We start from the raw sequence: 16,174 nt of genomic DNA, 5'->3' as shown, positions 1-16,174 counted from the left end.
AATATAGAGTTGGTCTCCCCTTTGCTGCTATAACAGCCTCCACTCTTCTGTGAAGACTTTCCATTAGATGTTGAAACATTGCTGCGGGCAGTTTCTTCCATTCATCCACAAGAGCATTTGTGAGGTCGGGCACTGATGTTGGTCGATTAGGCCTGGCTCACAGTCTGAGTTTTCAATTCATCGCAAAAGTTGTTTGATGGGGTTGAGGTCAGGGCTTTGTGCAGGCCAGTCAAGTTCTCCCACACCGATCTCAACAAATCATTTCTGTATTGACCTCACTTTGTGCATGGGGTCATTGTCATGCTGAAACAGGAAAGGACCTTCCCCAAATTATTGCCACAAAGTCGGAAACACAGAATCGTCTAGAATGTCATTGTATGCTGTAGCGTTAATATATCCCTTCACTGGAACTAAGGGTTGTAGCCCGAACCATGAAAAACAGCCCCAGATCATTATTCCTCCTCCACCAAACTTTAAAGTTGGCACTATGCATTTGGGCAGGTGGCGTTCTCCTGGCATCCGCCAAACATAGATTAGTCTGCCGTACTGCAAGATGGTGAAGCGGGATTCATCACTCCAGAGAATGCGTTTCCACTGCGCATGGTGATCTTGCGGCTGCTCGGCCATGGAAACCCATTTCATGAAGCTCCCGATGAACAGTTCTTGTGCTGACGTTGCTTCCGGTGTAACGGCGTTCTTCGTTTGTCGCAAGAAAGTCGGACCGAAATGCAGCGTGTTGGTTACTCATGTCTTTAATGAAACAAATGACGATACATGAAATAACTTATAAATACAAAAAACAAAAAACGGAACGTGAAAAAACCTATACAGCCTGTCTGGTGAACACTAACACAGAGACAGGAACAATCACCCACGAAATACAAAGTGAAACCCAGGCTACCTAAATACGGTTCCCAATCAGAGACAACGAGAATCACCTGACTCTGATTGAGAACCGCCTCAGGCAGCCAAGCCTATACAACACCCCTACTCAGCCGCAATCCCAAATACTACAAACCCCAATACGAAAATACAATATATAAACCCATGTCACACCCTGGCCTAACCAAATATATAACGAAAACACAAAATACAATAACCAAGGCGTGACATCCGGAGGCAGTTTGGAACTCTGTAGTGAGTGTTGCAACCGAGGACGGTTGATTGTTACACGCTACTTGCTTCAGCACTCGGCGGTCCTGTTCCAAGAGCTTGTGTGGACTACCACTTCGCGGCTGAGCCGTTGTTTCTCCTAAACGTTTCCACGTCACAATGACAGCACCTACAGTTGTCCGGGGCAGCTCTAGCAGGGCAGACATTTTACAAACTGACTTGTTGGAAAGGTGGCATCCTATGACGGTGACACGTTGAAAGTCACTGAGCTCTTCAGTATGGGCCATTCTGCTGCCAATGTTTGTCAATGGAGATTGCATGGCGGTGTGCTCGACTTTATACACCTGTCAGCAACGGGTGTGGCTGAAATAGACAAATCACTAATTTGAAGGGGTGTCCACATACTTCTGGCCATGTAGTGTGGGGCTGGGACCTCTGCACAGTCCATTTGACTGTGATTTAGCACCTGGGACTTCGGCGCCGCTCACTGTTCAATAACACTAAAAGGCTCATCCTGTCTAATGGGGTACCTCTGTGACGCAAGCAGGGAAAGGCCCCCCACTCTCCTTCTCTTACACACACACACACACACACACACACACACACACACACACACACACACACACACACACACACACACACACACACACACACACACACACACACACACACACACACACTTTGCCCGCTAATGAAAAGGAAGGGAAATTAGATGATGTCACCTGACAAACAGTTCTGTAATTGCTTTTTAAAAACAACTGTCTTTGTCATCAGGGATTCTGCAATGATTCCCTGTTGAAGTCCACTTAATTTATCCATTGAAGAAGGACATGGACTGGGGCAGGGATAAGCATTAGCCATGTTATCATAATTCATACCAATATTGTCTTTTGGTATGTGGACTAGGTAACTTGTAGATGAATAATGTAATGATGAACCCTTTATAAAAACCTGTGTTATCTGCGATCACCCTGTGATCATTGAGACACAGTCATACTCATTAACTCAGATTACATTAGAGGAGTTCAAAACCATGATCAAATTCCACATTTAAAAAAATTGTATAAAATAAGGACATGTAAAATCATATTCTTACGAGTTGAAGTTGTTGCAGTGATTGTATTGATGATGGTAATACATGCTCTTTTATTTAACTGCTCAGATAATTGTAAGCCTTTTTGAGTAGAACAATCGGCCGTATTTGAGTTTCAGCATGACAGTAGAATTGACTGGGGTACTTGATCCCTATGTCTCTTGGTTGTGTAGCACCAACCTAGGAGTGGATGGGACTGCAGTATACCTTCATTCCCAGCAGATGGCCCTGCCTACTAGTACTTTGCTGTGGCTTATCAATTTGGCATTTGAAAAATAGCATGCGTGTAACATTTTTGGAAGCCTTTAAAATATTTATTGCGAGGGATGGTTGCCGTGGCCATTCATTATATTTGCTCCTGGTTAATTAATGACCTCAATGGAAATTTGGATATCAAATTGTCCAAATGACTGGTGGATTTTGTGAATGGAGCACTTAGTGACTAAAGAATGACGTCATTGCAAAGCCATATCCCTTATTAGTGTTCCAAAAGTAAGGGGTGTCATCCGATTGGCTCGCAGGAGCATCTTAGTGACGGGATTGGCCGACGGGGGATAATTAAACACCTACACAGTCAATATACAAATGCAAGCAGTGGATATATAGGCTTGTGCATTGGTACTGTCTGCTACAGATCCAAGAGTTGGTCGTCAAAGTGAGAGAAGTCAACTGAGGCGTTTCCTACAAAGCTATATATTTTTTGGGGCCCGGTTATTAACACAAAAGGTAAGTGGAGAACTTGAACCAGATCCACATGGTGGAGACTGTGTATTTGGATGGTAGGTTGACTTAATGGGTTGTGTCTGAGCACTCTAACTCGGTTGGATATGGAGAGTGTGGACCTGCATTTTGGCGCAGTGTGATGTGATGGTGACGGTAAATGGGATTGAGATTGAAGTGTGGCCGTAGGGGTCACAACTCTCCTTCAGCTCTGTGGTGGAGGCAGAATAGAAAAGATGGGAAGAGAGAGAGAGAGAGAGAAAAAGTGAGCAAGGGTGAGCGAGAGACCAAAGAGTAAGAGATGGAGATAAAGAAACAGTGAGTAGAATGGGGAGAGAGAGAGAGAGAGAGATGGAGTGCTTGTGTGTGAGGAAGTGGTGGCAGCTCATTACACTAATGTACTGGTCCTACCCTGGGAGTTGGCACGCTGGCTGGAACCACTATCCCCTCCTCACAGTGGCTAGCTAACGCTACGTCCCCTCAGTTAACACCAACCGACAGGCTTGGACCCCCGTCATTCCTGGACACGCCAAGGGCTCCTACTCAGAGAACTACCTCTCCTGTCCTATCCTGTGCTGAACCCAACATTGTGAGACTATTTGCTCCATGGAGAAGAGTAGAAGCTGTTTGGATGGAAGGTGTCATGGGGAGACAGAAGGATGGATGGATATGCAGCTTGAGAGATCAGTGCTACTGAACTGAGCTAGTGCGGTAAAGCTGAGTCTGCTGTCAATACATCTTCTAGCAGCTCATTTCAAACTTAATGAAGGAATCCTTTAACCAACAGTTTTATTGTGTTACATTAGCCGTACAATGCTTAATCTCATTCTGGTAAAGGTATGCTGAATGTTTTTGTGTTAGCGACCTGCTTCTCTCATTGTCACATGTAAATGTTAATGTAATTGTGTCACTGATGGGACTGTCTCTTTGCTGTAGGGGACCATGGTCATGTTGAAGATCTCTGCTTTCCTTGTTGCCTTGGTCATTTGCCAGATGTACAGTTCACAAGCAGCCCCCGCCAGGTGAGCCCGACGGACATACAGAAATGTCAAAAATGACACTCAAACATCACACACACACACTTGCGTAATCTGACATGAAAGATGGATAGGACGTGCTGCCATATATATCTGTATTATTTAAGAATTAAAATTATGAGTTACATTTTTTGGGGGAAATACGTTTTCTGTGATAAAAGTTACATAGTACACATGTTTTGGTCTGTAAATTGTTGATTTAGAAACTGTAAGAAATACATAAGTGAATATGTCCCTTATCCAATATCCCAGAAGTGCACTCCAGCTAAAGGGACAGCAATCCTTAGGTTATGTTTCCCTGGCACTGTTTCCACATGCTAACATTGCTGAGCATCACAATCAATTTGAAATACTTTTGGATGATCTGATCACGATACATGAAAAATGCTAACATCAGTACCATGACTTGAGTGGGATTTGTGCCACAAATGCTCAAATGTTAGCATGTGGAAACCGTGCCAGGGAAACTCAACGAAAGCATGGATCGCTGTCATACCTGCTTAAAGGGTAAGGAAACAAATGTGTAATTTTGTAATTTGGGTGAACTATCCCTTAAAGTGGAAAGGGAACTGTAATTACATTTGCAGAAAGAAAAAACACCACACAACAAGAGTAATTTAATTTAGGAGAGATAAATGAGGCCTGTAAAAACATCCAAGCCACTCCCCGTTATAAATCTGAACGAGGTCACACGTCAGCCCTTTTAGATGGACTACTCTTAGCAGATGACTATTTTCCATGTTGGCTGGGGTCCATTCCAGTCCCACATCATATCTTTAGACTCAGTGATGCTCTGAGCATCTTTTTCTCCCCCAGGTGAAAACTCCAGTTGAGTTTTTACGCTGATCCCTGTGCATCACCCATCCCCTTTCTTCCTCCTCTAGAACGGGCATAGAGTCCATGACAGACCAAGTCACGCTTACGGACTACGAGGCACGGAGGTTACTCAACGCCATAGTCAAGGAGTTTGTGCAGATGACAACTGAAGAGCTGGAGCAGCAAGTGACTGAAGGCAATAGGTACAGACAACTGCTTTTTCTTCCTGCATTTCTAACAGCCTGAGTTTGCCTCTTAGCTACCAATTAATGGACTGATGATGAATTAAACATGATGCTCAGAATTGATGGTCAGAGCTACTTTTATATTACCTGTGTGGAGAGACGTCTTCAAGCCACCTGCCGTTTGATTTAATCCATTTGGAGGTATGTGCTCAGAGGAAATGTTACTAACTCCATCTCAAGGACAGAGGTCCAGATTCTAATCCCTCCCAACTGATTCTCTGTCGTAACCCTCCCACATGGATAAGTTTGACATTCAGTTATTTGAATGGATGAATGTTAACAGTGTGTTTGCCTGCGGCAGATATTATATTATGCCCAACTGGATGGATAAGTGCATGGTCTCAATTAGTGGAGATGGAAAGAGTTGCATGACAACAGGAAGCTACCCGTTCTGTTCTGTTTGGGGTGACATGAGGGTGGGTGTGAAGATACAATCAAGTTGGAGCATGGGGGTTGAAGCATGATATTTTGGAAATGTTAATTTCTTGCCTATGACAGCACGTCTGACAATGCATTGTGTATGAGACATGCATGAATTAAAGGGGGATGAAACAGTACAAACATGAGAAAGTGTGTGTGTGTGTGTGTGTTGGAGAGAGAAACCTGCATGGATCCCACTACTATGAGCCTGTTTTCTGCATGTTTGTCTCTCCCCTCTGACAGCATTGAAAGACCCCTAACCAAGCGCTGCTCCAACCTCAGCACCTGCATGCTGGGCAAACTGTCCCAGGACCTGCACAAATTACAAACGTTCCCCCGCACAGACGTGGGCGCGGGCACGCCTGGCAAGAAACGCAGCGCGCCCGAGAGCGAACGCTATGCAAGCTACGGGGAGACACTTGATAGCATCTAACCCTTCCTCCTGTTCCCACTCTTTTTCACTTTTAATTTGAATGTCCTCCTGGTTTTAAATCTCCGTGCATGTGGATTTTGCCTGCTTGACATGAGAACGGATTTCCCTTCGCAACGCCCCCGTGATTTTTTTCCTTCTTCTTTTGATAATTCCATCCCCCTTTCGGCAGAGAAGGACGTTGTATCTGTTTAGACAATCGAAATGAGAACTTATCTAAAAATGACAATTATTCAAAAGAATGACTCGAAATGTATCGATGTTTTTTTTTTATGAGTGTATATTCATATAATTTGATTGCGTTACAAATTCCTCAAATCTCCAAATTCATGAGAGATAACATACGTAATATTCAACTATAATAAATGGTTTCTTTATGCGGTAACATGTTTCTTCTTCAATAAACCTATTTTTATACCAGGAAGACTTTTACCTTTTATTCTTAAGAAATGTAATGTTAGGACTTATTTATTTTATTCTTAAGAAATGTAATGTTAGGACTTATTTATTTTATTCTTAAGAAATGCAATGTTAGGACTTATTTATTTTATTCTTAAGAAATGTAATGTTAGGACTTATTTTATTCTTAAGAAATGTAATGTTAGGACTTATTTATTTTATTCTTAAGAAATGTAATGTTGGTACTTATTTATTTTATGGAACTTTGACTCTTCCAACAACTGCATTCAATATTTTTTGAATTGCAGTATAGAATAAATCATAGTTAATAATAGCAGTTCCCAATATCCTTGAACTGTCTCTAAAACCCTCACCAAGTCTCAAGGTAAGAATTATGACCAACTGAACCATTCTAATGATCGAACATTTCCAGAGACTATATTAATCCTCTGTTTACTTTTATTGTGTGTGTGTGTTTGTGTCTGTAATAGTGCACTTGTGTAGGCCATCTGTGTGTGCTTGAATATGTGTATGTTTGTGAGTGTCTGTCATGAGTGTGAACACATGTATTGTATGTGTACGAGGTGCAGAGCAGGGCCCACCATTAACCCTGTCTCCATTCCTGAAGCAGCATTACAACACAGAAGCGAGCCTGTAACACAGCCACCTGCGTGACTCACCGCCTAGCAGACTTCCTGAGCCGGTCGGGGGGCATGGGTAACAGTGACTTTGTCCCCACTAACGTCGGCTCTAAGGCTTTTGGCCGGCGGAGGAGAAACACACAGATGTGAACACTCCAACAACCTTCAGGGTGAATATTCCTCCTCCTCGCTGTCCTTTCCGTCTATGTTCTTTTGGCTTTATTTCTATTCTCTAGCTTTTAGTGAAATGCCTGACCAATGGCCAATGACCAATGACTGTATATATGAATGAACAAAACCATTGATCACGTGTGAAGACTCAATAGACATTTGAAGACACGAAAGCCAGTTAGGATGGTGTCTCGTGTGGTTGAGATAACATGCGCAGTTTGAGCTACTCCAGGAAGTGATGTTGCAGGCTCGTTCAGTGTATCGTTCATTGAGTATCTGAAGTTCAAGGCCGACCGGGGTACTGCAGGCTGCCATTAGCTACTATAAAACATTATCCTTATAGCTTCTTCTGTATGTCCTAGGACATACATCTGGTGTATTAGAAGCAATTATTAGTTCCATGATTGTCTACAAAATGTGTATTTATTTACACAAGGATTGACGACAAAGATTGCCATTTTCCCCTTCACTAGAATGGGGGACCCTGTTTTCTGCAAACAATGCCTGCAATACCGTGGTCGGCCTTGAACTTTGTGGCTTCAATGAGAGGGAGCATTAGAAAATATATATATATTTTTTTATTAAGATTTTACATATCAATTTGTAAGTCGCTCTGGATAAGAGCGTCTGCTAAATGACTTAAATGTAAATGTAAATATCGATTGATTTCCTGTTGATGAAAAATAATTGCTTGGTCTTCTTGTTTGCTCAGAGGACTTAAGTTTTGTGACTGACAGAAGGTGCTGGGCACTAAAGTTGTTGACTTGTCTGTTCTCTCCCTTCCTCTCTCTCTTCCCTTTAAAGATGTTGACCCTCCTTAACGCGATGACATCAGAACATATCTGGGAGAAAATAACAAAACAAACAGAAAAAAACACTGGCTTTATTATCCACTCTCCCACAGTCTACACAAAGAAACCCCTTCAGATTGTAGGACTCCTCTCATTCCCATAATGTTATGAACCTTTCATTTAGCTTTTTGCAAACCAGAGGGGGGAAAAATGAAAACATGACAGCAACCTATGTTATGTACATTGACAGCTGAATCCGATTCCTTTTTTTTATACATTAAATTAATTTGAAATGAATGGAGAAAGCATCAGTGCTTATTTATGATTTATTATCTATTGTCTTAGAGCACATTTGTACCATGTGACCCATTTGCCCTGTCACTCATATACCCCCTGTCCCCATGGCAACTGTGACCCGCAGGGATAGACATTAAAGATCAGCTTTCCCTTGGCTCCCTCACAACTGCTGTCTTGTGCCTTGATGTAAAACACTTTACATGACATGATTGTCCAGTATGTTTCAAGATTATAAGAAGATTACGAAGAAGAGAATGAAGATGAAAAATATTCAAGAGATTAATATTGTAACAATTGTGAATTTCAGCAAGATTAAAATGTATTTTAGATACATTTGGGTTTGGGGTACTTGTGTTGTTCTTCAAAAGTTTCATGAAATGTTTAGGTGAAGAGAGAACCGTTGTGTTGATATTATATTACCTTTACATGGGATGAGTGGCTTAAGTTCCAGACCATGCAGATTTCTCTAACTCTGGAACCCCTTGGTCTAACACTGAAACATGTTGGGAAATCTGTTCTAACTTCACTGTAAACCCCAATGTGCTGTCATTACTCAAAACTTTTGAAGAAATCCGGGTACTCTTACTAAAAGTGATTTTGTAGTCAATACTCAAACCAGTGGAGTCACTGTGACCCTGTAGGGGTCCAGATTTGAATTGCATGAGCTTGACTTTTTTAAATAATGCCCTCACTAAGCCACGCGTCCAATATAATTTCCCAGTGTACCTTGCTTGCCTTTGAGTGAATTGTAGAGTTACCATCCATGACTGTATTTGTTAGTGACTTAGACATGGTTGTTGAATTAATTTGTCCTGTGGCCTAATTATAGTCTTTATGACAATGCTTGTCTCATAAGGCATTATTTTGAAGCCTACCTTTACCAATATAAAGCAACCTGAAACACATGGTTTGCAGACCACATCAGGCCTAAAAAATAGGGTCATAAAATTCCCAGATTTCTTAACATTCCTGGTTGGAGGAATTCCTGGAACCTTCCATCCAGGCTATCTGGAAAACCAACCAGATTTTTGCAACCCTACTTGCAAGTCACATTATGCTGACTTGTGAAGTGCTGTGCAATTCCAATTGAAATCCAACCAATGTTAAGCAATGGCTGGAATTTTTTATTTACCATCAACCTGCATAGATAATGAGTATCAGGCTTAGGAACAGTGTGAGGAGACTACTTAAACCATTTCAGTAAATGGGCGCAAAATAATTGAACTAAATGATTGGATTAGTTTGAAAAATGTATGTTATTCATATTTTTGTAGCATAAGATTAATCAGAGACTTAATATACATGCAAAAACACAGATATTAAAAGCAATCCTCAAAAGAAATCAACCTGCAGTAGAGCATGCTCGGTAAAAATTTCATTTGTTATTATGACTTAAAAAAAATGAATTGATGTGACTTCTCGTTTAGTTTTGAGTCAGTACCACATAAATATTTGAAGTAATATTGATTTTTCATTGACTTTGAGTTGAACTTACTTGAAGCATTTGAGTAAAAAATGCCTTGGAGTTTAGTGTGCTTCACACCTTTCACACTGTTCTAAACATACACAACTTATTCATCTGGTTTGGTGACACAAAAAGGTCAGATTTTGACACCCATTTCCATACAAAAGACAAACCTTTCATAGTAAAACACAAAAATGGAAACAAATATTGTCCTATTGTCCCCAAACTAGCCTATTCCAGCTCAACATGAATTCTCTTAGGAGGAGAGAATTCAGGCATACTTTGTCCCAGTCACTGGCCTACCAGTATAAAGGAAACACCAACATAAAGTGTCTTAATAGGGCGTTTGGCCACTATGAGCCAGAACAGCTTCAATGCACCTTGGCATAGATTATACAAGTGTCAGGAACTCTAATGGAGGAATGAAATGTCATTCATCCATGAGACAATACATCATTTGGTGTTTTGTTGATGGCACCGCTCCAGAATCTCCCATAAGTGTTTAATCGAGTTGAACTCTGTTGACTACCACAGCATATAGTTTTCAAGCTCATCAAACCATTTTAGTGACCACACTTGCCTTGTGGATGAGAAATTTACATCATATGGGGGCATAGCCATGATAGCCAAAATAATGGCCTGCCCTGGATTTTTGTACATGACAAAGTATATTGAACATTAATTTAATTAACTCAGTAACCACACTTGTGTGATAGCACCTACTTTCAATATAATTTGTATCCCTCATTTACTCAAGTGGTTCCATTATTTTGGCCTGTATGTTAATAACTATGTTGAAGAAAACAAACACATTAATATGAGTTTGAATAGGGCCTCCCGGGTGGCGCAGTGGACTAAGGCATTGCACCGCAGTGTTAGCTGTGCCACCAGAGATTCTGGGTTTGAGCCCAGGCTCTGTCGCAGCCGACCGCAACCCGGAGGCCCATGGGCGGCGCACAATTGGCCCAGCGTCGTTATGGAGGGTTTGGCCCGCAGGGATATCGTTGTCTCATCGTGCATTAGCAACTCCTGTGGCGGGCTGTGCGCAAGAAACACTGACCAGGTCACCAGGTGTATGGTGTTGCCTCTGACACATTGGTGTGGCTGGCTTCCGGGTTGGATGTGCATTGTGTCAAGAAGCAGTGCGGCTTGGTTGGGTTGTGTTTTGGAGGGCGCATGGCTCTCGACCTTCGTCTCTCCTGAGTCCGTACGGGAGTTGCAGCGATGAGACAAGACTGAAACTACTAACAATTGGGGAGAAAAAAGGGGTGATAATTTAAAAAATTATGAGTTTAATGTTATTCAAACAATGAAATAGAAATAGACAATATGAATGAATTTCTCAATATAACAGCCAAACCTAGCAAGTGTTCACTTGTTCTTGCTCAGGCTTTGAAAGCTTTGTCATTCATCATTTCAATCAGACAATTCAAGTGTAAATATTATGATAAGATTGTTTTAGCTTGAGAGGCACAAGCCTTCTCCAACCAACAAATGTGTGACCAGTTGTTTCTCCAAGTCAATGAAGGCTTGTTGGGATTATATTTCATTTCCATTTTATGATATCTATTTTTGCATACACCCACCTCATTATTGTGGAAAATCAATTACTATTTTCCTATAAAAATTACAATTACGACAGTCGTGATGGAAACATGTAGTTTCGATACAATTTTATAAATGCTGACAGATCATTTGACATGGTAGGGTCCTTTTGTGCCGCTAAACTTAATCATGCGAGAAATGGTGGTGGAAACGCCTTTATGTGAAAATATTGCGAGAATAAGCATCATATCTATGTAAAATTGGATTCACTCGATTATATGGTGTGTGGTCCTCCCACTACGACTCGGGAAACCATGCAGTTTATTTGGCTACAGATGAAATACGTTATGATGAACTTCACAGGCTGGGGAAAGTGCACAGTGATCTTGACGCTGCTTTTCAATAAATATTGAGGGTCTTATTCGGAAAGTATTCAGACCCCTTGACTTTTTCCACATTTTGTTACGTTACAGCATTATTCTAAAATTGATTCAATTGTTTTCCCCCCCTAATCAATCTACACACGATATCCCATAATGACAAAGCAAAAAAAGATTTTTAGACAGTTTTGCTAATTTATTACAAATAAAAAACTGGAATATCACATTTACTATTCAGACCCTTTACTCAGAACTTTGTTGAAGCACCTTTGGCAGCGATTACAGCCTCGAGTCTTCTTGGGTATGATGCTACAATCTTAGCACACCTGTATTTGAGGATTTTCTCCCATTCTTCTCCACAGATCATCTCAAGCTCTGTCGGGTTGGATGGGGAGGATCATTGCAGAGCTATTTTCAGGTCTCTCCAGAGATGTTAGATTGGTTTCAAGTCCGGGCTCTAGCTGGGCCACTCAAGGACATTCAGAGACATATCCCAAAGCCACTCCTGCGTTGTCTTGGCTGTGTGCTTAGGGTAGTTGTCCTGTTAGAAGGTGAACCTTCGCCACAGTCTGAGGTCCTTAGCGCTCTGGAGCAGGTTTTCATCAAGGATCACTCTGTACTGTGCTCCGTTCATCTTTCCCTCAATCCTGACTAGTCTCCCAGGCCCTGAAAAACATCCCCACTGCATGATACTGCCACCACCATGCTTTGCCATATGGATGGAGCCAGGTTTCCTCCAGACGTGATGCTTGGCATTCAGGTCAAAGAGTTCAATCTTGGTTTCATCAGACAAGAAACTTGTTTCTCATGGTCTGAGAGTCCTTTAGGTGCTTTTTGGCAAACTCTAAGCGGGCTGTCATGTGTCTTTTACTGAAGAGTGGCTTCTGTCTGGCCACTCTAACATAAAGGCCTGATTGGTAGAGTGCTGCAGAGATGGTTGTCCTTCTGGAAGGTTCACTCCATCTCCACAGAGGTACTCTGGAGCTTTGCCAGAGTGACCAACGGGTTCTTGGTCATCTCCCTGACCAAGTCCCTTCTACCCCGATTGCTCAGTTTGGCCATGCGTCCAGCTTTAGGTCTTGGTGGTTCCAAACATCTTCCATTTAAAAACTGACCTTCAATGCTGCAGAAATTGGTTGGTACCCTTCACCAGATCTGGCCTTGACACAATCCTGCCTCGGAGCACTACGGACAATTCCTTCGACCTCATTGCCTGTTTTTTTCCCCTTAGACATGCACTGTCACTTGTGGGACCTTATATAGACAGGTGTATGCCTTTTCAAATCATGTCCAATCAATTGGATTTACCATAAGTGGAATCCAATCAAGTTGAAGAAACAACTAAAAAATGATCAATGGAAACAGGATGAACCTGAGCTCAATTGACTCTCACAGCAAAGGGTCTGAGCACTTATGTAAATAAGGTATTTCAGTTTTTTATTTGATTTTTTATAAATAAGCAACATTTTCTAAATACCTGTTTCCACTTCACCCTTATGGGGTATTGTATGTAAATTGATTAAATTGCTTTTTCCCCTAATCAATTTTAGAATAAGACACGATGATTTGATTTGATTTGATTTGAGTTTGAACGTAACAAAATGTGGAAAAGGGAAAGGGGTCTAAGTACTTTCCACTGTAGATGGGAGAGTTTGAGGGGAGCTGAAGGGTGGGACTAAAAAAACTCAACAAAAACAAGATAAACTCATGTAAAATATACTGTATCCGTAAAATGTATATAGTATGTATGTTGTTGTCCATTAGTTTACTCCAATTAGGAGAGGGTTAGGGGGGAATAATGAAGGAAAATATATTTAAAAAAAAGTATATATACATTACCGTTCAAAAGTTTGGAATCACTGAGAAATGTCCTTGTTTTTGAAAGAAAAACATATTTTTGGTCCATTAGAATAACATAAAATGTATCATACAGTGTAGGCATTGTTAATGTTGTAACTATTGTAGCTGGAAACAGCAGATTTTTTATGGAATATTTACATAGACGTAGAGGCCCATTAGCAGCAAACGTCACTCTTGTGTTCCAATGGCACATTGTGTTAGCTAATCCAAGTTAATACTTTTAAAAGTGTTCCACTGGATGTCATAGGTGAATTCACCAATTTGTAAGTCGCTCTGGATAAGAGCGTCTGCCAAATGACTTAAATGTAAATGTAAAAGGCTAATTGATCATTAGAAAACCCTTTTAGCACAGCTGAAAACTGTTGTCCTGATTAAAGAAGCAATAAAACTGGCCTTCTTTAGACTAGTTGAGTATCTGGAGCATCAGCATTTGTGGGTTCGATTACTGGCTCAAAATGGCCAGAAACAAAGAGCCTTCTTCTGAAACTCATTACTCTGTTCTTGTTCTGAGAAATGAAGGCTATTCCATGCGGGAAACTGAAGATCCCGTACAACGCTGTGTACTACTCCCTTCACAAAAACAGCGCAAACTGACTCTAACCAGAATAGAAAGAGGAGTAGGAGGTCCCGGTGCACAATTGAGCAAGAGGACATGTACATCAGAGTGTCTAGTTTGAGAAACAGACACCTCACAAGTCTAAACTGGCAGCTTCATTAAATAGTAACCGCAAAACACCAGTCTCAATGTCAACAGTGAAGAGGTGACTCCGGGATGCTGGCCTTCTAGGCAGAGTTGCAAAGAAAAAGACATATCTCTGTCCATTGTCTGTGTTCTTTTGCCCATTTTAACGATTTATTTTTATTGGCCAGTCTTCGTTTTGCCGTTTTCTTTGCAACTCTAGTTCCCCAAGTCCAGATATCCAAAGCTGATACAGACATACCCAAGACCACTCAAAGCTGTAACTGATGCCAAAGGTGTTTCTACAAATCAAATCAAATGTTATTGGTCACACACATATTTAGCAGATATTATTGCGGGTGTAGAGAAATCAAATCAAATTTGATTGGTCACATACACATGGTAAGCATATGTTATTGGGAGTGTAGCGAACTGCTTGTGCTTCTAGTTCCGACAGTGCAGCAATATCTAACATGTAATCTAACAATTCCACAACTACCTAATACACACAAATCTAAGTGAATGGAATAAGAATATATACATATAAATATATAAATATATGGATGAGCAATGACAGAGCGGCATAGGCAAGATGCAATAGATGGTATAAAATGCCGTATATACATGAGGTGAGTAATGCAAGATATGTAAACATTATTAAAGTGGCATTATTAAAGTGACGAGTGATCCATTTATTAAAGTGGCCAATGATTTCAAGTCTGTAGGCAGCAGCCTCTCTGTTTTAGTGATGGCTGTTTAACAGTCTGATAGCCTTGAGATAGAAGCTGTTTTTCAGTCTAGCTTTGATACAACTGTACTGACCTAGTACCGTGAACAAGCAGTGGCTCGGGTGGTTGTTGTCCTTAATTATATTTTTGGCCTTTCTGTGACATCGGGTGCTGTAGGTGTCCTAGAGGGCAGGAGGTTTGCCCCCATGCATTGTGCAGACCGCACCTCCCTCTGGAGAGCCTTGCGGTTGTGGGCGGAGCAGTTGCCATACCAGGTGGTGATACAGCCCGACAGGATGCTCTCAATTGAGCATTTGTAAATGTTTGTGATGGTTTTAGGTGCCAAACCGAATTTCTTCACCCTCCTGAGGTTGAATAGACGCTGTTAAGCCTTCATCACCACATTGTCTGTGTGGTTGGATCATTTCAGATCGCTGGTGATATGTATGCTAAGGAATTTGAAGCTTTTCACCTTCTCCACTGCGGTCCCATCGATGTAGATAGGGGCGTGCTCTCTCTGCTGTTTCCTGAAGTCCACGATCACCTCCTTCATTAAAAAGTATTGACTCAGGGGTGTGAATACTTATGTAAATGAGATATTTCTGTATTTCATTTTCAATTAATTTGCTAACATTTCTAAACACCTTTCCCTTTGTTATTGTGGGGTATTGTATGTAGATGGGTGAGAATTGTTTTCAAATGAATCCATTTTGAATTCAGGCTGTAATAACAAAATGTGGAATAAGTCAACGAGTATGAATACTTTCTGAAATCACTTAGTTTCCAGGCAAAGGTGCTTTGGCAGTGAAGACTACATATGTTTTAGAAGTCTAATGTCACTGATTGTGTGCGATCGACGCTACAAACAATATGTGCCCTTGGGCCCGTATTCATAATGCATCTACAGAGTAGGAGTGCTGATCTAGGATCAGGTCCACCCCCAGTCCATTCAAAAAAATCTAAAAGGCTAAACTGATCCTAGATCAGAACTCCAACTCTGAGAGGCTTTATTATCAATATGTGCCTTTGTGTTTTTAAGTTCCTTTATGCTTTTTATCAGCACAGAGACTAGACAGAACTGTGGATCTGTAATCCATTCACCTCCGGCAGTATAGAGGCCTCATCTGTCTTTTTATTTTAATTTTACAACCTTTCCGCTGTCATCGTGCTTTCTCAGTCTCTCTGTCTGGGCTGGAAGCAGCTCTGGGGTCGTCGGGACGTGCTGGAATCAACATAGAAATTACAAAAATATTCCATATTTTGATAACTGAAGTTGAGGGCTGGATTGGGGGAGAGTTGTGCATCTTTCTCGGTAATCGATCCTCTTCGCCAATGAGAAAAAAA

At 41.2% G+C, this 16,174-nt stretch overlaps 1 protein-coding gene across 1 annotated transcript; it reads left to right on the top strand.

The window, feature by feature from the left end:
- Window positions 1–2,849: 2,849 nt before the first annotated feature.
- Window positions 2,850–6,290, top strand: LOC135555161 (calcitonin-1-like). Its single transcript, XM_064987510.1, has 4 exons — window positions 2,850–2,932; window positions 3,863–3,948; window positions 4,848–4,982; window positions 5,688–6,290. The coding sequence occupies exons 2-4, from the start codon at window positions 3,869–3,871 to the stop codon at window positions 5,875–5,877; spliced, it is 405 nt and encodes a 134-aa protein (XP_064843582.1). The 5' UTR covers window positions 2,850–2,932; window positions 3,863–3,868; the 3' UTR covers window positions 5,878–6,290.
- The last annotated feature ends 9,884 nt before the right edge of the window (window positions 6,291–16,174 follow it).

The sequence above is a fragment of the Oncorhynchus masou genome, chromosome 15, assembly GCF_036934945.1.
Source record: "Oncorhynchus masou masou isolate Uvic2021 chromosome 15, UVic_Omas_1.1, whole genome shotgun sequence".
Taxonomy (NCBI): Eukaryota; Metazoa; Chordata; class Actinopteri; order Salmoniformes; family Salmonidae; genus Oncorhynchus; species Oncorhynchus masou.
This window is presented reverse-complemented; position numbering and strand designations above follow the sequence as displayed.